General features: G+C 39.6%; 1 protein-coding gene and 1 long non-coding RNA gene across 9 annotated transcripts in view; one reads left to right on the top strand and one right to left on the bottom strand.

The window, feature by feature from the left end:
* The window catches only part of RNFT1 (ring finger protein, transmembrane 1), an 8,252-nt gene extending 7,360 nt beyond the window's left edge, over window positions 1-892 (bottom strand). Inside the window, exon 1 of one of the 2 annotated variants that reach the window (XM_056506838.1) lies at window positions 810-892. In XM_056506838.1, coding sequence (XP_056362813.1) covers window positions 810-814 — 5 coding nt within the window. In that variant the 5' untranslated portion in view covers window positions 815-892. Of the gene's footprint in view, window positions 1-349; window positions 487-809 lie in introns of those variants that run through there. The other variant, XM_056506839.1, reaches the window with a different exon arrangement.
* Window positions 830-21,450, top strand: LOC130260999 (uncharacterized). 7 transcript variants are annotated; one of them, XR_008841894.1, is made up of 8 exons: window positions 830-937; window positions 1,686-1,728; window positions 2,471-2,546; window positions 8,992-9,165; window positions 12,415-12,503; window positions 14,057-15,661; window positions 16,336-16,477; window positions 17,344-21,450. It is a non-coding gene; the product is annotated as an uncharacterized LOC130260999 (long non-coding RNA). The 7 variants fall into 7 exon arrangements; XR_008841895.1 differs by lacking the exon at window positions 830-937 and adding an exon at window positions 971-1,170; XR_008841899.1 differs by lacking the exon at window positions 830-937 and having other exon boundaries at window positions 971-1,728; window positions 14,057-14,229; window positions 15,522-15,661.
* Window positions 21,451-21,482: the final 32 nt, after the last annotated feature.

Genomic DNA, 21,482 nt, shown 5'->3' with positions numbered 1-21,482 from the left:
GGATACAAAAACAAAGCAAAATTTGATTTTTGCAAAATTATTTTTCCACAGCAAAAAGTTCTGGATGCTTTTACACAAACCTCAAATTCTTTAGCCTTTAAAAAGACAGTAAGATTAAAGAGCAGAACCACTTTAACACATGAATATGAGAACTTACTAATATTTACAAGTGCTGTTCCTACTACTACTATTTTTTTTGTTGGCCAAAGATGACATCATCCTTCAGAGCAACCAAAATTCTCGTTCTGTATTTTTTTGCACACGAATAAAACCGACGGAGTGGGGATGGAATTGACTTGTGTGAACAGCGTTACTGAGCGATTTTTACGGGAAGGAATAAAAAAGGCACCTCATTTGCACTGCAGTTGGTGTTTTGGGGCCGCGTTCTGCAAGAACTCACAGCTCGGTGTTGAAAAATCCGGAGCTGCAGGATCGCAGCTTCCCCTGGCACCGCGCCGAGCAAACTTTCAAATCACCGAGTTATTAAATGAGATTTCAAAGGAGACTCCCGCACGCACCCAAGATTTTGTTCTCCCCCCTCAAATATGAGCTAAAATAAGGCTCTTGAGAAAGGCCCCTCCGAACATTCCCCGTCCCTCCCGGGGCCGCCGCTCCCCCCGCAGCTCGCCGGGACCTCCCGGGGGGGTTTGAACTCCCTCAGGAGGGTTTGCCCGGACCCCCTCGGGTGGGTTTGCACCGGCGGGACCCCCGCAATGCGAAGGAAAGGGTGAGCCCGGAGCCGCGTCCCCCTCGCTGCCCGGCGCTGTGAGGGGGCGCGGCCCCTTTCCCGCCCCCCGCCCTCACGGTACCTCATGGGGCGGCCGCCGCCTCCCGCCCGCCGCCCGCCGCCATCGCCGGGGCCCAGGGGGTGGGAGAGGGCGCGGCGGGGGGAGGAAGAGGAGGAGCCGTGAGGGGAGGAGGAGGAAGAAGAAGATGGGTGAGAAGAAGGAAGGAGTGAGAAGGAGGAAGGCTTCGAGCTGGGCGTTGCTTTGGCAACGTCGCGGCCTTCGCCCCGCTATGGCCCGTGAGGGGGGGGGGGGGCGCCTCCCCTCAGCCTCAACCCCGCCAAAACTAAGGGGGAGGTTCCTGTTCCTTTTTATTGAAAGCCTCAATTAAAATTAATCTGGGAAGGCAATAATAAGGAAGGAAATGAAGGGATATATAAAAAATGTACGCGTACCGCGGTATCATTACTTGTCGGTGGCGATTAAGGGAGTCCTGCTGTCTGGAAATTGGCTTTGCCTCCCAGGAAACCTGAGGAAAGCGCTGCCCTAGTTAATGCTGCTGAAGCTCTTGGGAGAGGCTTGGAATGAAATAGATACAGGTTTTCTTTTGAAATATGCTCTTGAATAAATTAGTTTGCGTCCAGAAATGGCATCTGTTTTCCCTGGCTCAGATATTTTTCTAGAAGAAGTGTTTAGGTATGCAGCTCACACGGAAAGCGGGGCTAATATCTGAGCAGCTTTGAAAATCGGTGCTGTGTTGTTTTGAGTTAGAACAGAAATGCTGGTTTAATTCCAAAGTTTAAATACAGCAATGCTGTGGGGTCAGTAAGGCCTGGAGAGGGAAAGGATGGACCCTTAGATGTAGATCTTACAAAGTGAAAAATTAAGTGTTTGGAAGAGTTAAGTGGCCTGGTGTTCAGTGACACCATCTAACAACAAACCTTCTCTCTTATTTTCAAGGGAGTAGCTGGAAACACTGGCTGCACCTCTGTGTCTCTTGGAGGTAGGTTTTGAGGAGGCAGTTTGGTCTGCTTTTATGATGTTTTTGGAAACTGCCTAGAATTTCCAAACTGGAAAGTTCAGGTCACTTATCCTCTGCGTTTTTCTCAGGCTGTGGTTGATGGATTGGAAGAAACCTGGGCTGGTTATTACAGATAGACTTAAATATTAAACATTCCCACAGTCCTCCTGTTGCTGTAGGCCCTCTGAACTCAGAAAAACTTTCTCATTTGTGTAATTTTTCTGTCTAATTAGCCCAATACTGCTCAGTAGCAGCACCAATGCAGATTTCAGATGCCTGGCAGGAGGCACTCAAAGAATTTCATGGCCATGTCCCCATGTTTCCAAGGATAACACAAACCTGTTGTGTTTGGCTTCTGCTGTGCCATATTGTTCATTCTCCCACTCTTTACTCAGTCAGTCACTCACATCATGTTTGGAGTATGAAGGACAATGTGAAAAAAATCTTAATTTGCTTCTCAAATCAGGGAGAGCAATTATAAATCTTTTATTTTTAAATAGTGTTTTATGATTGGAAATTATGCATGCCTTCTGTACATCGCTTGGAAGGGTATAAATATAAAAGATTTGTTCAGCTGTTTCTTTTTTGTAATTATAAAATGCATTAAAGTACAAATGTAGCTTTAAATCCACGTTGTTCTCAAACTGTTTCTCATTGCCACATGCACTGAAAATATGAAATTAATTCATAGCAGCTTATTAATCAATGGTGTTTACTCATGCAGGTCACTTTCTGATTTATCTTCAATTCACAGCTCATTAGAAGGTGTGTAACTCTTCAGAGATGTTGTTATTTAACAGGTATGTTTTCCTAGTGCCATTAATGACCCTCTGGATTTAGTAACTCCTGACACAAGAGAGATTTGGGAGATTATTCACAGAAAATTGGAAGGCTCTTCCCATGGGCATTGGACACATTAGGTCATGGAATACCTGGTGATAAATTTACCAGTCTGTATTTGGCTTCTACTCCCAGGATGCCAATCAATTTCATGGAGTGCCCAGGCACACTTTCAGGTGTTTATACACTCAGAACTATCCCAGAGTTTCTTATCCTCCCAGGAACAGGTGGTACTTCCTTAATTGGTGCAATCAGCACTTTCCATCGGTGTATACCTGATTTTTCTGGGGGTTGTTCAGTGCATGAAAACATTGGAACAAACTCTGATCCTTGTGGAACTCTGCTTGGGATGCCCTGGCAGCTCAGTATGTACCTCTGCAGCAACAGTTACTCTGTCCTAGAAGCTGCTGAGAGCTTGTTTTATAGGCAGAAGTATTAGAAGAACCTATTTTGTGTCCTGAAGGAGCTCTGCAGAAACCTCAGCAGGTTGAGAGATTACAATCTTCATCTTTTGTATCACCTTTTTTCATCAGAAGGAGCTGGTGCTTTAAAATGAGGTGTGCAGCATCATCTGTGGTGGAATTTAAAGGAGCTGATCTCAGATACAGGGAAAGCAATTTTAGTTAATGATATGATAAAAAAAAATGGGCTTTTGGGTAAGAGTCTGTAGAATAGCAGAATGTCCTGAATATTCAAAGGCTTTATTGGTTTGTCTTCACTTTACCCAAAATGCTGCTTGAGTATGGAAGACTTCTGCAAAATTAAGAGGGTTTAGTTCAAACTGTTTGAAGGATTTGAAAGTCCTGCCAAGAAGCTCAAATAACCTTTAGAATTCGAATGTTTCCTGAGCTTTCAGCGCTCCATCTTTTAAAAACTGTCTCCTGCATCTCTACAAACCCTGACTTCAGTTTGTATTTCGAGCACAAGGAAACAGCTCCTGTGCTCGTGTAGCTGAGACAGTGAAGAACAGAGCCCAGCTCTGAGCTCTATTCATTCCCTAAACATCCCTGAGGTGGTGGCTGAGTTTCACTGCTGAACTCTGATCCTCTAAGCTTTGTCAAGGAGACTCGCAAGGAATTCGAAGCAGATATTTTTGTATTGCAATGACATCACCCCGTTCCCTGAGGTTTCCAGAAATCTTACGAGCCCTCTGTGTACAGCAGCGTGTTCATTCCTGTGAAGTCATTCTAAACTGAGAGTAATTCCACTGCAGTGCTGTCATGTAATTGTTCCAAAGCTGCTGAATTAGATCCCGGAGTCTTGTTTTTTTTAAGCAAAGATAAAGCCTTGAATGAGAATCAGCCAGCGGAGCCACAAAGGGCAGCTGTAGTTTTTGCTCCCTGCGCAGGAGGGTGCTCAGCCTCTGTCTTTATCTACAGGAATGAGCGATCCCGTGCTCATCAGAACCAAGTGGAGAAGCTGTTTCCTGAACTGGGCTTTTCTTGTAGTGACACTGGAGGATCTGTTAAATCCAGTGACTCATAAATTATTCAGCTGTTCAAGAATTTCGGGAGGTGTGTGTTAATTGCTGCTGTTAGACCATTACCGAGGTATTTAGGTCAGAAGATGTAATGATCATGACGTTGGTATTCTCTAATGGGTGTCCTTAAAGGTGCCAGAATTTTCAATAGGATCTTTGAAGTTTCTCAAAATTAGGGTTTTTTTTTCCCCCATCTAATTTGCTCATCTGAACGTGTGAGTCCCCGTGTGAATCGTTCACTTGAACAGTGAATTCTCATGTGTATAAACATGAGTGGATTTTCCAGGAAGGAGTAGATGAGTTTGTTAATTTATATTCCATTTGTAGTACCTGCTAGTAGTTATATCCTTAATTATTCTGTATTTTCCTTGTTAAATCATAGAAGATCCTGAGTTGGAAGGACTCAGTGGGATCATCAAAGTCCCACTCCTGGCCCTGCTCAGGACAGCCCTAGCAGTCCCACCACGTGTGTGATATACAGCAACACATTTTATGTTCCAAACCCTAATTAATCTTCTAACATAACTCATTAAATTTGACTTTCTGTTTACCTTTTTAGGGATCAAAGAGGGGCCTTGGATGTTGTCTGGTCAGGTTTTAGTCAAGTGAGTTTTCTGTCTGAAAGCAATTTGTCAAACCTGTGTGTTGTACAATATTCCAGCCCTTTGGATGCACATCCAATTTAGTCACTGAGGAAAGACAGCTTTGTTTTTAAAAAGCAGATGTCTGGAAAAGGAAATATCTCCTTTCAGACCTTTTGGAATAAATACAAACCCAGAAATGTAGTAGGCAAAATCTTGTTTGCTGTGTTGAAGGGGATTCGTCCCCTTAACGTCAGCACATAAATATTTGCTTCATTTCAGTCAATATTTACCTCATGGGTCAATAAAACTTGTTTTGCACTTCACCGAGTTAATATTTACTTGCTGTTTTTAGCTTGGTGATGATATTTAAAATTCTCTTAAGGATATGGGGGGCTCTTCTAAGTATTTTCTAACAAAAGATTTTGTTTTAATAGAGGTGTGTTAGTTTATTAGGAAGTGTTATCCACAAGTCACACCATGTTTGTCATGTAATAAGATTATCCAGATTATGCCTATAACACCTTACATATATGAAAAGGATTTTTTTTTTTTTTTTTGCTTGAAAGGGTCAAGTGACTAAATGTCTTACCAAATTTAAAAGCAATTGCCTGTGCCTGTAAAATTAGGCTGTAAAACTTAGGACACAGACACTAATTTAGAAGGTTAAGTGAAATTAAAGTACTCCTTACTCTCAAAATTATGTTTTTTTTGGAAAGCAATCTCTAACTCAATCATTTTTTTCAGTTAAGTCAAGTATGGAAGACAGTGGCCAGGTTTGTGTGGTTTAGGAGGAAATGCAGAGATGAATTTTAGATCCTTATAGTTGACAAGACCACATTTGCAAACGTACAAGTTCATTTCTACAGAACTTCCCCTCTGCATTTCATATTTATACCACAGCTGGCTGTGTGCTATTTCCAGAGGTTGAGGTTTATTAGAAGTTGATCCATGGCTTTCAACCTGCTGCAGCCTTTGTCTGCAGCCTGTGGGTGAGGTTCAGGCCCAGCTCAGTGTCTGCTCCAAGGAGATAAGGGGGTGCTTGTTAAGGCAGGAGTGTTATCTCACTGCCTGTACCCTGCTCCTGCCTGCTGCACTTAACTCCAGCCCTCAGCAGCTTGTTTACTTTTCTGTCACAAAACAAAACCAAACATCTCCAGTTCTAGCCCTCACAATGGTGATTTTGGGATTGATACAATTAGAGATGAGGGTGAGGTTATTTAATTGAAGTCTTCAGATGAACTAAAATCTCTCAACTAAATCACAGCACACCCATATCCTTCAAACTGTCAAACAAAACATCTGTTTATGATAATGATTATCTTAATTGAAGAGTTCTAGCTCATGCCATGCTTTTCTTCATTAATAGAAAGAATTAATGAAAGGATACTTAGAAAAGTACTTAATTATTTAACTAAGAACTACTTCTGAAGTGAAACACTGCTGAAGGAATGTTGGAATTCATCTTAGACTCCTATATAAACTTCCTCTTGGTGAACTTAACCAAATTAACCATTTTTCAGCCTCCAATGCTGCAGTAAAGATGTGCTTGCTTCAATCTGGCTTGCTTGCAGACAGAGTCTGACACACTGGGTTTAGTACAGCTGCAGAATTAGCATTCAAAACTCCCATGCTGCACAGTTTCCCCACATGTTACATAAAAATGCTGTGCAGTTCCTCTCTCCAAGGCTCCTCTCTCGGGGCTTTAGCTGCCTGTTTGTTCCCCTTTGGTTGCTGTTTTAATTTATATACAATCCAATTTTACACACTCACCCAAATCACTATTCATTGTGAGATAAATATGGTAGATTGGTGATTCTGCCCAATATTGACTTAACATTCCAGGTGGAACAGCTTCAGAACATATTTTGAAGGTATCTTGTGTTTCAGGGAATGGAGGAAATGTGGGTTTCTTTGAGCTGGGGAGCTGTGATGGTTTGGATGTTGCTGAGTTTCAACATCCACACTTTGAGATCCATCTCTATCTTCTTTAATTCTTCAAGGCAGAGAACAGCTTAGATTCCATTCCCAAATTTTCAGGATTTTTAATCCAGAGACTGAATTTAATTCAGGAAGATTTTTGGAAAAATAACTGGTTTGATTTAGGGAGTGGATGGATTTTAAAGTCCCGTGGCAGGTAAATGCCATCAGGAATACCTCCTCCTCCATAGCTTCTCATGGCAAAACTAGTTCTGTTATTTTTGTATTCTAAAGAAATATTTCCTAACCTTTATTTTACACAGAGTCCTTTTTGGTCCAACTAACTAAATTTTTTTGACTTTTATCAGTTTTGCAGCCCAGACTTGGACATCAGTCCTTCCCTCTTTATCCTAATGGTCCTTCCCCTGCAGGAAAATCTCAGCTTTGATTCCTATGGAGTCTGCAGTGAAGGATAGATTTGGAGCAGTGTGAAATTCTTGCTGGTGCTGCTGCATCTCCTGACAGGAGAGCAGAGCCACAGAGGAGGAAACAGCATCAACATTCTTCATAAAGCAGAGAAAATAGGTGCAGGCAAATACTTGGAATTGAACTATAATGAAATTATTGTTTATGGCCCAGCTTCTCCCTTCCATCCAGAACCTGTTATTTAGGTGATTGGGCCAGCAGGTGCAAACATAATTGAATTCAGGGAAATAAGGAGGGAGGCTGGGGATTGTTTGCTAAAAAGAAGACATCAATTTTACTAATTAGTAGGATTTATAGGATGCTGCACTTAAAAATAGATGATTATTGATAGTTGATCCTAATCATGAGAGTTACTTTATTGTTTGAGTTTCTTCCAACAATAACCAGGAACAACACCCCCTCTGCTCTGGATGCTCTTTGCAGCTGGAAACTTTCTGAAAGGCTGCACAGAAACAATGTTGTCAATTCAGAGAGGAGGTAGCAAAAATATGTGTTACATCTGTCTTTGAATTAGTTACACAGAGGAAAGAAGTTGGAATTGTTTTTAATTATGAGAGCATAAAAAGTTATGGGACTGTAGGAAACTAAAATGGAAATGGCTTTTGATATTCTCATCTAAAGGTGTTTTAATGGAACTCAGAGGTAGATATTAAACTAAATATTTGTCAGTGGACACAGCTGAAGTGCAAGTTAAATATTTTTAAACTTAATTTATTTTAAATGCAGTAGTGCTGATAACAGTGGCACTTAGGTCAATATCATTTCTCATTAAAGTTCTTTTAACACTCACAGCTTTATCAGTTACCAGCAAGCTCATCACAGACAGGCAGCCAGGTATGAATTACACATTTCCCATGCCTTTATCTAATTCACTTCTCCATCCTGCACTTCAATAATTTGAATCTGAAGTATATCAGGAAAACAGAGTTGTTTTCTTCTCTGTGGAGAGCTGAAGCAGAACTATTCCTCACAAAGAGTAACAGCCAGACTGAATTACCATGGAGGATGTTGCAGCTGAGCTTGTAAATATTATTTTGAGAGACTTACATTTCCTTCTGAAAGGAAAGAACATTATGGAATATTTTGAAAATTTAGAAAGGGAATAATAGGGGAAAAAAAAAACCAAAACCCATAAGATAAATTTGGCTCACCAGCCTTTTTACCATTTCATGTCTAACATTCATTTTTGAGATGTATCATTTACATCAAGCTGAGACCAGTTTAGTTTTATGTGCCTGGTAAAATGGATTCACAAGGATCTGGCCCATTCTCTTCTGTCACCTCATATTTCTGTTACTGTCTCTACATTCTTTTTTAACAGTTTGGAGAAAAAGAAATGGAAGTTTCTAAGTAAATATTTTTCATTCCGTTGCTCCGTAGAGCTTCTGTATTGTGTATTCATCATGATAAAATGCAATGCTGAAGTAAAAGAGTTAATTAAAATTTAGACTGGAAATTGAAATACCAAATGAATCTGATCTGAGAGTTATGATTTCAGGTTTCCTTATGAATATCCAAGGAGTGGGACAGCCATGCACTCAGGGTTGGGGCAAAGCAGGAGCTCTGGAATAAGAGGATCTTTAATGCAAAAATCTGCACTTTGCTTTTGGCTGGGCTGTTCTGAGAAGGAGTTTATGATGCCCCAGGAGAGTTGATTTTTCTGGATTTGGGAGGAGCCAGTAGGTCTAGAGGTGTGTGGATGTATTTGCCATTCCTCTGTTGCCTCAGGAAATGCAGGACTTTGGTACTACAACTTCCTTTGGGTGCAAACTGATGTGTCTCATGGACAATCTAGTTTAGTGTAAAAATTAGTTCAGTTTGCTTCTGATTTAATTGCAAAATCACTCAGACTTTGTGTGTTTTCTCCATGAGTAATCCAAATTTAGATTTCACTGTTGGTGCTACCTGGGTTTTTTTGTGTGTTTGTGTTTAATGCAGCTGAAAGTTATTATGTAAAATTACTAAATTGGAGTCTTTAAAGGAGTTGCCAACTTGCATTTGCCTGAGTTACTTCAGCAGTGGAGAGGAGAGGAGAGGAAGAATTCCAGACATGTCATCCTGATTTCACAAGTCTGCAGAGATCTCCAGAGTGGACTTACCCATCTGTGAGAGGTAGTAAAGAGCTCTGTGCTTTTGTTCCTCACAAGTGCCTGCATGTGTGTGCTCCAGCCATGTAATCCATGGATCCTGCCCTGTCTAGCCAACCTGGCCATCCCCTTGCTGTGCACAGCAGAGTCCTCAAGCCTGGCAGGAATGGGCACTTGCACTCAGAATCACCCTGAGTCCCCAGGATGCAGTGCAGGTGCAGGACTTCCTCTCTGACCTTCCCCCAAAACAGAAAAATTGGCATCTGAACATTCCTCCTTCAGGAATGTCCACTGTTCAGGGGCAATACTTAGCTCATGATTAAAGTATTCCTCCCTAAAACTGACATTTTTCTGTGTTCACTCACCCTGAAGTGACAGAAGATAGGAAGGAGAGGAAAATGAAAAGGGAGGCTTTACTTGCCCTAACCTTGACTTCCAAAACAATGCTGGAGAAAGCCACCCCTGTGTCTGGCTTTCCAAACCAAGGCACCAGCATGGCCAGCTGGGGACAATCCCTGTCATGGATGTTGTTCACAGCTCCCTGTTCTGACAGTGCTTGAATTCTGTTGTTCAGTTTTGTCCATGGCAGGGTGGGAGAGCATTTCCCCTGCTCCAGAGTCCCTGGGGCATCTCCTCAGCACACACAAATTCACCTTTCAGCTGGGTGCTGCAAATCAAAGCCTCCTCATGGAGCAAAACCACATTCCCTTCATTGTTGTTGCACACTGTGTACCCATGAAGGGTCCTTCTGGACTCAGTTCTGAAGGGATAATTGTACTATTTAAATATTAAACATCAAAGTTCTTTTTTTTTATTGTTAAACCAATATTAAAGTAGGACAGAGCTGATTTACAGTTTATGGCGGCGCATTCCAGAGTCGCTGGCGTTGCAGCTGATGTCCTGTTCCAGCAATATTGGCACTGCCAGGAGGCAGAGAAATGGAGATTTTAATCAAAAAACTTTATTTGAGATCCACTTCAGTTAAATTATAAGTTAATCTTGCCTTGTGAACTTCCAGGCTGTTAAAAAGGGCAAATAGCTGCAGTGTCCTCTGAAACAATTCAAACCCTATTTTTCATCAGGAGATGATTCCACTGCCATGGAATTGAAAGTTGGGTGTCTTTTCCTCACAGATTGTTATTTAATCTCTATATATTAGCTTTCATTGCCCTTTTGATATATTTAGGCTCATAAAGTTCTCATTGACTAGATTGAATTTACCACGATGTTGTTACTTTTTATGAACAGAATGAATCAATAGCAGATCTGTTGGTTTGCACTCAGTTGTTTATTTTAAGGGATGTTTAAACTTTACTGAGAGAAAATGGAAGGGCTGATGCCCAATCCTCCTCTTTAATGCTCAATTTTTGGTAACACTCTGAGTACAGCAACTGCTGCACACGTTATCCAGAGATCCAGGGCCAATAATATTTCCTAATGTTCTCTGAAATGTAAAATATTTTGCAGTATTCACAATTTATGGCATTTAATGCTTGCAAATTACTTTGTTGTTGTGATAAAAAGTTTTGGTTTCATTACTAGGGAATATTCCAGAATAAGACTAGTTTTTTTGCTGAAAATAGTAACTCTGTCTTGAAAATGTCTGGTATCACTCTCTCTCTCTCTATATATATATATATTTATATATCAGGAAATAGTAATTTATTTTCATGTACTCCTCAAATAATCTGCACAAACCAGTTGACTTCATCTATGAATTTGAAGCACACTACTAAGAAATATCACTGGGTTCATTTTAGCATTGAATTTTAGGGATGGGGTTTCCTGCTTTTTTTTCCCTTTTGTTTAATAAAAATAAAAACCATCTATTAATCAAGTTCTACAGAGACAAGTGCAAAACTGTGCCTAGTGGATCTAAAAACTTAGGAATTCTTAGATCAGTGTAATCAGGTGATAACAGCCCAGACTTGGTGCTTGCTGGAAGGATTTGTTTGGATTCCCTGTTGCCTCTTGGGCTCCCTCCCCCGTTATTTATGCATCTTTATTATTGCATTAAGTGGTTAATTAAATCTGGTCAGGTTAACCTTTGTTGATGATTAGAAGTAGGCATCTCAGCCACTGGAAAGCAAATCATTTTGGGTGGAACATCTTGTTCTTGTTTGAATAATTATCTTTGTTTACATTCACACAGCGTTAATCACTTGAACCAGACATTTTTGGGGAAAGAGGGGGAGTGCCCAGAGCAGGTTTTCAAATGTACAGAAATTATAAAAGAGATACATTTCCCTCCCTTCTCCTCTGTGAGCAAAATAGGGAAACAGTTTGAATTAATAATCCAGAATTCAAAGTATTCACAAAGAGCTGTAATTTGTTGTCAAATAACTTTTAAAAGCCAAACCTCCAGGCTGACCAGCTGAACTGAGTTCTGTTTCCTCCATAAGAATTCTTCAGCAGTAACATTCCAATATTTTCCTGGTGGAGTATTTTTCATTCTTTTCCAATTATTACTGGTATTATGTTATAACTCTGACTTTGTTCTGTTTTTTGAGTGCTAGTGAAAGTCTCTTGTCATTTTCCTTGTCCTTCCCCTTGGTTTGATATTTTCTGCCAACTCCTCTGCCCTAAAGCCATTTTTTCCCCTTTTTCTCCATGTAATGGGATCTTGCTTCTATCAAACTGTTGCATTTATTGCTCGGGGAGGAGTGAATTTATCCCACACAAATCCTCCAGATGTTGTGGCTTCTGTCATCAAGGTGGGAAAGACCAGGAGAGATGATAAAGTGACCTCCTGGCAGAATTTCTGATTCTTCTTTGGGAAGAGCTCAACAGCTCAGTCAAAAGATGCTAATTCTGGAGATTATTTTATATATACATGAAATATTGTTTATCAACTGTTGCTTCTCAGGAACCAAATTGTGGGGATCACAGGAGATCTGTAAACTCAGCGTGGTCCAGGAAGTGGGATATTAGGAAACTGGAGAAGAAATTGAGTAAAAACACAAAAGATTTCTTGGTACCACTATAAACCCATCATGTAGCTGTGTGAATACTCTGCCTCAAAAAGGAGATGTAAAAACAGCAAAAGCTGTAGAGAAGGGCAAAAAATGCAATCAAAGATATGGCAGATGTGGGGAATGTGAACTGTATTCCCATGTTCCTTGTACAAAAGGCCTCCAAGTCAGTTAAGGATGGAACTTTCTTTTATGCAATCCCTTTTCTGATTAAAATGGTCTTCTGTAAGTGATTTTATGATACATATAAATATTATGGTTATCAGTCTTCACTGTTAAAATAAGGCTCTTTTCTTTGGCAGGAGGAAGGCTATACATGCAAATTCAGATTCCTGATGCATTCCCACTAACTCTGCCCTTCTGTTCTGGCAGAATTAGGAAAAACTGTGGGGTTTGTATTTTCTTTTATTTGTTTCTTTATGTATCATGTGCTCTCTGATTCTCATTTGCTTCTTATTTTGTTATCTTTCCTGTTCTTTTTCATTTTTGTGGCTGCATTTGTGGCTGCATTTTTTCTTTTATTTGTTTACTTTGCCTTGAACTTTCTCCTAAATCCTTCTTTTCTTTTTAGCCAGACCTGAATAAACACATTGAAGCATCATTTTTCTCTCCTTCCATTTCCACTTCCCTTCCTCTTCTACTTCCATATCTTTTACCCTTTCCCCTCTAATATTATCATTTTCTCCTCAGCATTTATTGATGTTTTTCTTTCCCATTAACTTTCCTATCCTTTTTTTTGGTGCTTTTGTACTTCACCTCAGGGGAGACTCAACAAGGATTTGGGCCTTTCTTCCTTAATAGTGCAAACCTGGAGAGAAACCACCTTAAAAATGTGTGGGACAAACTCTGTCCTAACTGTCCTGTGGCATGAGGATGACTGGGAGTAAATAAATTCCTGTTTAGCAAATTTAACTTCTCCTAAAAATTCAGCCTCCATCCTTCCAGCTGGAAACTGGATCATATAATGTGTTATTACAAGCTGTTAAAATTTGAGACCGAGGAGGGGGAATAGGCTGAAGTTATTCCATGGATTGTTCTGTTCTTTGTGGGAGGCTGTTAAAATAAAGCAACAGTATAAAAGATGAATTATATACAATTTAATGTAAAGCTGTTGGAAGCCATTAGAATATTTCTTCCTTGATGGTCTAACATTTGTGTACTTTTACAAAGTTTTACATTTTTTGGTTCTTTCCAAACATTATGAAAATTGTACTGAGAGGAGTAAATTCATCTGCATAAAATTGACTGCAAAGAGCAATTAGTCCTTCATTAATATGCAAATTTGGTCCAGTGCAGATTCATCTATATATGAGGCTTAAATATGCAAGTCAGTCTTGCTGTGAGAGAAGCCCAGATGCTTTTATTTACTTTGAAATTGAGGGATTTGGTTAATGATGTTGTTGACAGGAAAACTTGAATAAATTTGATGATCACCATCTTTCATATTAGACGAGGCCCATGGAAAAAAATTACCAAGTAAAATACCAATTTTATTTGGTAATTTCCTATTACCAATCTTGTAATAAAATGTAAGATAGAAAGTAATAGAGTTAGATTTCCTAATGTAGTTATCCTGAGACTTAAACTGTTCCCCAAAGATGGAGCCATTTTTCTTAAACTTTGTTTTTCCAGAGGGTAAAGACATCTCCATAAGCTGTATGAATAACACACTGCCTGGAGATTTAATATTGGAAAGTTGGTTCTGTGACTTGCATCAGTTGGTGAGAGGATATAAGCTTGGGAATGAAAAAGCAGGAGCTTTGGAAATTGTTCTTTGTCATCTCCCATGATTTATCTGTAGGGTCTTCTCAAGATTTAGTGCTGAGGCCTTTGCCCTGAACCTGTGGAACCACCCTGGAATCTGCCTGAACACACAGCCAATTCTATTTGGGTCATCTAAGCTCCATAACAAACATTTTCCTAAATATCTTTAAATCTTTACAGACCTTGGTAGTGATACTTTCTTCCTGCTGGCACCCACCAGAGCAGGGTTTTTCTTCACCAATAAATCCAAGCTGTGGTGTATCTTGCCTCTCTCCTCCTCTTTTCCTGCCCTACAGTTTCTTTGGCACATCCAGGATTCCCCTGGTTTTGTCCAGCATCAATCATTCAGCCAGGTAAGGGAACAGTTCCTTTGCACTCTCAGTCTTGATTCACCTGCAAGATCCCACATCTTGTTCCTCCTTCATGCCCATTTTTTCCTGTACCAAACCTGGTCTTGTTTTGCCTGAGTAAGGCATTGGCACTTCCAAAATAACAGAGAAATGGATTGAAATGGACTGAGCTGTGTGGTAATTTATAAAACTCTAGTTGTAACTACCTGAGGACAAGTTAACAGATGAGACCATTTGATTCCTCTGACTTCCTGGCACAGCTGTTTGGGATATAAATCCTCACAACAGTTGGTTTCCAAATCCTTAATGTGCTGCATTAGGCAAAAAGTTTCTACAGCCATATTGAGGAGAGAAAAAAATTCAACGAGACACCAGAATTGTTCATGTGGTCTTGCAGGTTAATCCAAAAGCTGGAAAATAAAGATGGAATTGAGTATTTGGGGGGAACAGAGGAGAGATCTGATAGTCTTGGGAAGGCTCTGGTTATCCTACAAGGGAATCTGTGGTTTTTACCATCAGAATGAGGCACTGACAATGTCAGAAGGGAGTTTATTTGCAGTACTTAATCATTTAGGAGGTGATAAATTGATTAAAAGGTGAAACCTTAAAACCACACCATCTGCTGAGACTTAAATAGCCTTTGCCTTTGGGAACACAGATTTTTTGGGCATTTTGGTATTTTTCAGCACCATCCACAGCAATCTTGGCTTTCTGATCAAGCTCCCAAAAGGGGGGAAATATTAATTTTGAAGCATATAAACAACAGTCATCTCAGCACAACCTGAGGTTGTCTCCTATCAACTGTGTAATCTTTATATTCTAGATTAATAAACACTTCAGCCTTGGAGTTTATTAGTTCAAAATATATTTATTACCTCATAAATTCAAATCCCCTCCAGTTACCATCTAATTAAACTGCAGTGCTGTGCATGCTATCTTTGGGGATGTATTAATAATGGAATTATCTTGTGAAACAGTAATTACATACTTTGTGCATTCTTTGCCACACTCTCTCTTCAGTGTCTGTGTGATGAGTGGGGCACACAGTGCTCCATTGTTTGGAGCTCCTCCAAACTCTCTGTGTATCCAAAGATAAGCAGATTTTTTTTCCCTTTAGTAGAAGAGGGAGAAAAGTTTGTGCATTTTTTGTACTCAGGAAGGACCAAGTTCCAGACTAGGAACAGTTATGAAACATGATTGTGCAAGTGATTTTAGTTGGTGCTTTCTCCTCACTCTTTGAGGAGATTACTCTCAGGAGGAAAACCTCCTTGCAGGATGTTTTGTTCTTACTGCAGCTGCCAAAAGCTGAAGACAACCATTTTATCTGCAAGAGAATATTCATTTATGGGACTTCAGTGGTGACATAGGTTTGAAAACAGGAAAAGAGGCTTAAAGCCTTCCTCAGGAGAGAGATTTACTCACAATTTTCTCCATGGTAAGTGTACTTGCTGTATTCTAATTTATAAATGTATTGACTCTGTCTGTGCTTTTGCTTTATAAGGTTGTCCCCCATCTTCTACTCTGGATAACTTGTATTTGCAAGAATTCTTTTGCTCATTTTTCCTCACTTAGTGCAGGATTAGGTGTCTGAATCCTGCCTGGTGCTCCCTTCCCTGCATGGAAAGAGGCACAGGAGGCAACACCTTTGGCACATAAGTTCCCTGGAGTTTGAAGTGCCTTATCTCTAGTTCAAGTACATCTGTTGAGCAACAGTGGGAGCGTGTGATTCTTGTTGACACAGGCTCTGCTCTACCTGACAGGAGGGGGTTTATTCTCTCTTGCACTTCCAGCACTTTGTGGGTTTAGGACCCATATGTTGTGTTTTCTTGCCTTTTATTAGTTCACTGCAATAGCTGGGGCTGGCAGTGTCTGCAGGGACAGGAAGGGCACTTCCCACCAGTTTCCTCCCTGAATCTTTCAAATCTTTCCAGCACAAGTTTTGCCTTCTCCCTGGTTTTCTGCTGCACAGGTTCTGAAGTGTGATGCCACATAAAATATGGGTAGTGGTCACTCACTTCACACAAAGGGGTTTGATTGGACTTCCAGCTGGAGCTCCATCTCCACTCCTGTGTTGTGGTTGCAACTTAATGTTTTACTTGCATTTTGTAGTCATTCAGGGGCCAAGTTTTCAAGTCTTCCAGATTTGGACTTGTTTTGATACCACTGCAAAATCCTGCAAGAATTCTGCCAACAGCAAGGCCAATGTGTTTGAAAGCAGATGGCATTTCCAGTGCCTAAAGCCTGGTCAGGTGTGAGTATCTCAGTAGTAAGAGTGACTCAAACTTGTAGCTTTGATTTCCAATAAGACACTATTTGCCTTATCTAGTAATTTTCATCTGCCAGCACTCACAGTGATTTAAATCAGACTGTTTTCATGGATGAGTGTTATTCTTTGGAAATAAAGAATGCCTGACAGGCTTCTGTAGTTTCATGAATAGATTTTTGTAAACCACAAAATGGAATGTAATTATTGTATATGTTTTACAGAATCTCAAATGGCTTTATCAGCCTAATGTCTAGGAATTCACCTTCTGAGATTGAACATCTTGTGCTTGGTATCTTAATAAAAATGGTGTCTTATAGCACTTGGCCACAGTGTAGAACGGAACAGTTTCTGTTGTAATGAATAGCAAACATCTGCAAAGAATAATTATATTTATTACATATTCCTCAAACACACAATATTATTCTTACAGCTCAGGATTACTTACTGGACTGTCAAAATCTGCTGATCTCAAAACTTTTGGTTGTCTAATATTTCTTGTGGCTGTTGATGAAAAGATGGTCTGTGTGTTCCCAGAATGGTCCCAGCTTGTGTCTTGCCTCTTCTGTCACTCTGTTTTTTGTCCCTGGTATCTAAACTATTCAAATTAGACACCTTTCTGATGTGTTTTTCCTGATGTGAATAAATTCACTGCAGAATACTTGCAGAGCAAAAGATGTTTGTTGCCAAGCAATTATATCAGATGAAATATACAGAAGGGTAATATTTTAGTCTATTTTTTTTTCTTTTTTGCTACAGGCATGAATCTGAAGATGAATTCTGGGAATTTAGGGAAGGAAAATGACAGGGCTTTTATTTCTTAAATAATTTTCCTTGTCTTCTGTATTTTGCAGTGATTGCTTTGAGTCTGTAAGGTCATCATGGTTGAAGGCATGAAGATGAGGACATCAAAGCCTTTGCCCACTTCTGACAATTACTCTGGAGACAAACACACCTCAGAAGACAAATGTTATGAGCTACCTGTAAGTTCTGGTTCACAAAACAGATGAGAATCCAGAGATACTTCTGAACTTGGAAATGAAATTTATTCTCAAGGTAATGGTTGAGCTCATTATCTGCTGCTCTTTCTAAATGTAAAGTAAGGAGTGCAATGCTCATCTATTCTATCTGTAACAGCTGACATGTTTTCTGCATTCCTGTGTTTGCCTAAGAAGTCATGGATAATCAATTTGATGTGCAAAATACACTGCATGGGTGAATTCTGATACATATCACTTGGCATGGCTGTGCTGTTAGGAGAGGCAAAAACTTCCAGGAAGGAAAGAGCAAGGAAAATCTGCCTGATAATTTTCTCATCAGTTTTCCTCCAAGGACATATCTGTAGGTGGATTCCATAGACAGTGTTTGGGTTTTTTTCCCTCCCTTGAGTGGCTGGTTCTGTGTGTGTCAGTTATTTTCTCTTGCTGTATTAGAAATCAAAGCTACCTTATCACTTCAGGATAAATATATCTATATTTATATCTCTATATCTATCTCCTATAATCCTAACTAGGAAAAACTAACCTGAAACATTTCATTTTCAGCCTTTTTTTTTATTTAAATATATTTTCAAATTTTTTTTTTATTCCCTACATGTATTACAAAAAATTTCCCATCTGATTGGGAAGCAGAACAGGCAGGAACCAGCAGCAGACAGATGTGATTATACAAGATGTTCTGTTTGTTGTAATGAGACTCATGGTCTTAATAAATTCTTAAAATGTTTTTAACACAACCAATTTAAGTAAGTTTAAAATCTGATTTTCTAGTTTTAACCTTATCAGTTCACTTTTTGCCTTATTTTTGAGAACACGCCCCCCCTAATTTTTTTTTAGTTTTAGGGAATTTCTCACAAAATAGAGTATCTTTAGTTCCAGCAACAAAAAAAGGGAAATTCATGTGGATAAAAAGCATGAATGACAATCCTGATCATGTGGAAAAAATCAATCTGTGAGCTTAGACATAGTTCTACATTAGTCTCCTCCTTTCTTGGAAATCCATATTTTCACCAGAATCTCCAGCAGCATTACGTAGCCTGTCAAAATTTGCTCATAATATTTCATGTCCTTCTGCTGGAAAGAAACAGCTGGATATTTTGTGTCATGATGTGACCAATCCACCTCTGTTGTTGTCATTTTAATTGCTGGGGCTGTATTTTTAAGTCCTCCACAGAAGGTCTTTGTAGTGACAAGCGAAGGGTTCACGCTTCGTAAGCAAACATAAAGAATGCTGCTGCTAATTGGAGAGGGACTAATGCAGTTATGATTCCATCAACATTTAAGTTACATTGGGAAAAGACACGTTTTTTTGTTGTGCTTGTGTTGCCACAGAAAATTTTTCCTCGGGCTGGATTTGGTGGGGAAGGTTTTGGAACAGAACAGATTAGTCTGGAATTACAGGGATGGGAGAGATGGAAGTGAAATTGTTCTAAGCTACATCTACAGTAGAGAAATCAGCATTTTATTACTCTTTCTTTGAAATTGTGGTTATTAGTTGATGGCTTGTGAAATAGCATGTCTGTAGAAATGGTAAGAATGGACAAGCTCAAAAAACTCCCTTTTCCCTGCCCTGAAGAGCTGCAGAGTGTTTCATGTGGAGGAGGACTCCTCAAAAATCACCAGTTTCCCAAAGGAAGGAGGTTCTTATGCAGTAATTTAGGTCTTTAGGGTATTTTCCCCTTAATATTCTGCCTGTTGTGCCTATAGACCTCCCAGTTTCTGAAAGTCTGCTGGACCTTGGCTTTTTTCCTAAATTACACTTGGCTATGGTTTAACATTTTACACTTGTGTGCCCTGAGTTCTTTCCCCTTCATGCTGATTTAATGTTTTTTTTCTACTCACATCTCTCTTCTCAGGTGGAGCCTCATCTTAAGTAGCCTTGGGGAGGGTCAAAGGTGCTTCCTTTTCCAATTCACTGCCTGGATTTTAGAAGATCCCAATTTTTAGCATCTAAACAAGGAAATCACAGCTATTTCCATGGGAAAATCACAGAGATGGCAGGGCTTCCCCCCAGAACACTGCCTGTGTAATTGCTGAAGACATTCCAAGCCACTCTAACGAAGTGCTGTCTGCCAGTCATTATGTTCTCCTTGGAGGACCATCTGTTGCACTTCAAATATGTAAAGGTCTCTATCATTTATTGCTCCAAACAAATCCAGGCCTTTGTCTGACGTGTTGGAGCTCCTGAATGGATTCTAAAGGTGGTTTCAGCCACAAAGGACAGGGTGTTCCCTTTGGTTGTACTCCTTCAGCTCAGATTTCAGAGCACAAATATACTGATTAAACCAATAGCTGAATATTTTCAATTTAGTTAGAAATGGATTGTAAACAACAACTGAAAATATATGAAATATGTTTTCATTCAGCTGGGAGGACATTGGAAGATTTTTGCTTCTGGTGAACAAATCTTTCCATTGTAGTGGTATCCAGAGTTGATATATGCTGAGATTGGAATGAAAATTACCTTTTTTTAACTAATTTTTTTGATTAGCTTATTTGTATCTGAAACTAGTGATTCAAAGGAATAGTAAAAAATAGAGTCAGCAGCTTGAAATGCTCAAACCTTCCTTAGCACATGTCCTTTACAGGGATGTAATTCTTGGTTGTACAGTCATTATTTATAGGTTAATTAGGATCCTTTCCATGGGTAAAATGAGCAAGATCAGGCATTAATATATGCTGGTTTTTGTTTTTCCTGCTGCAGATTTTAAAGAGCTGTACAGTCAGCTTGGAGAACATGGGCATTGTCTTTTCACAGTGGAAAAGTTCTGTTCAGAGATTTCCAGCCAGAGAAATCCAAAACAATTTCTCTCTGGTTAGGGAGTGGGCCTATCTTTTTCCCTTTCTTTTCTTTCCCTTCTCCTTCCTGCACAGCAGCTAATGTTCTGGTCAGAAGTAATAATATGTTAGATCTTGAATGTCAGTAGCCCCAGAGATCCTGACAAGACTATTCATGTGCATTCATATGTCTTAACCAAAGCTGACACTAAAGAGAGCAAGAATTCTCATATTCCTCTTTTTATTTCTGTGCATTAAACTCAAATCTTCTCTTGGAGACCTCTGCTAGAACTGACACATTCACTATTAGAAAAAGGCATTTTAGCAAAGTCTAAACAAAGCAGCTGGACATCAATCTGGCTCAGGGCAGAGGCTCCTGTGAGAGCTTGCAGTGCAAAGCTGAACTCTGATTTACACCTTACAAATGTTGTGAGATAAATACCAATGGGAAATAACATTCCTCCCAATCTTTCTAAATTTCATTTAAAATTAAGTGATTAGTTTGTTTGTTTTTTGGTTTGTTTTTTTTTTTTTTTTTTAACTATAGGACATGTTCTTATAGAGATGTTTGGGTTCTGGTAACTCGAGGCTGTTTTCTGAGAAACACAAACTGAGTGAATATTCTGCTCTACTTTTTACTCTGCATATATTTTACACACACTTGTAGGATGGTGTATAGCACATGTTTGGGTAATTTTGCAGGGATCTGATTAAGTTGTTAAAACCAGGTAGGCAATTTTGCCAGCAATGATATTTTTAATCTTCTTTTTTAAAATGGTTTGGTAGTAGTTACTAAGGCAGACTAGGTGGCTCTGGGCAGCTCGCCATTTTTAGGTAGTTTAATTTGTTAAAAATTATCTTTCTTCCCACCCAAATCCCCTTGAAACCATTTGGAGAGGAGAACTGTTGAACAGTTGCCAGTAATAAGTCCTGCTGAGACCTCTGTATCCTCCTGACAGAAATGTTGGTGCCAACTGGAGACTGACTGGCACGAGTTTGAACTCTACACTGCTTGATATATTTACTTCACATGCACCAATTACAATAATTACCACCTCTGTAGCTGAAGTTTAAGCACTCACTCTGCACTCCATACCTCAGGTTGTTGGCAGTATGTTCAATCCAATAATCTCAATTTTCTTGGAATAATTAAGTAGAAAATAAATACTTCAAAAAATTAAGCGAGAGTCTGAATGGAAATCAGAGGCTGAATAATA

The sequence above is a fragment of the Oenanthe melanoleuca genome, chromosome 19 (genome assembly GCF_029582105.1).
Source record: "Oenanthe melanoleuca isolate GR-GAL-2019-014 chromosome 19, OMel1.0, whole genome shotgun sequence".
NCBI lineage: Eukaryota > Metazoa > Chordata > Aves > Passeriformes > Muscicapidae > Oenanthe > Oenanthe melanoleuca.
This window is presented reverse-complemented; position numbering and strand designations above follow the sequence as displayed.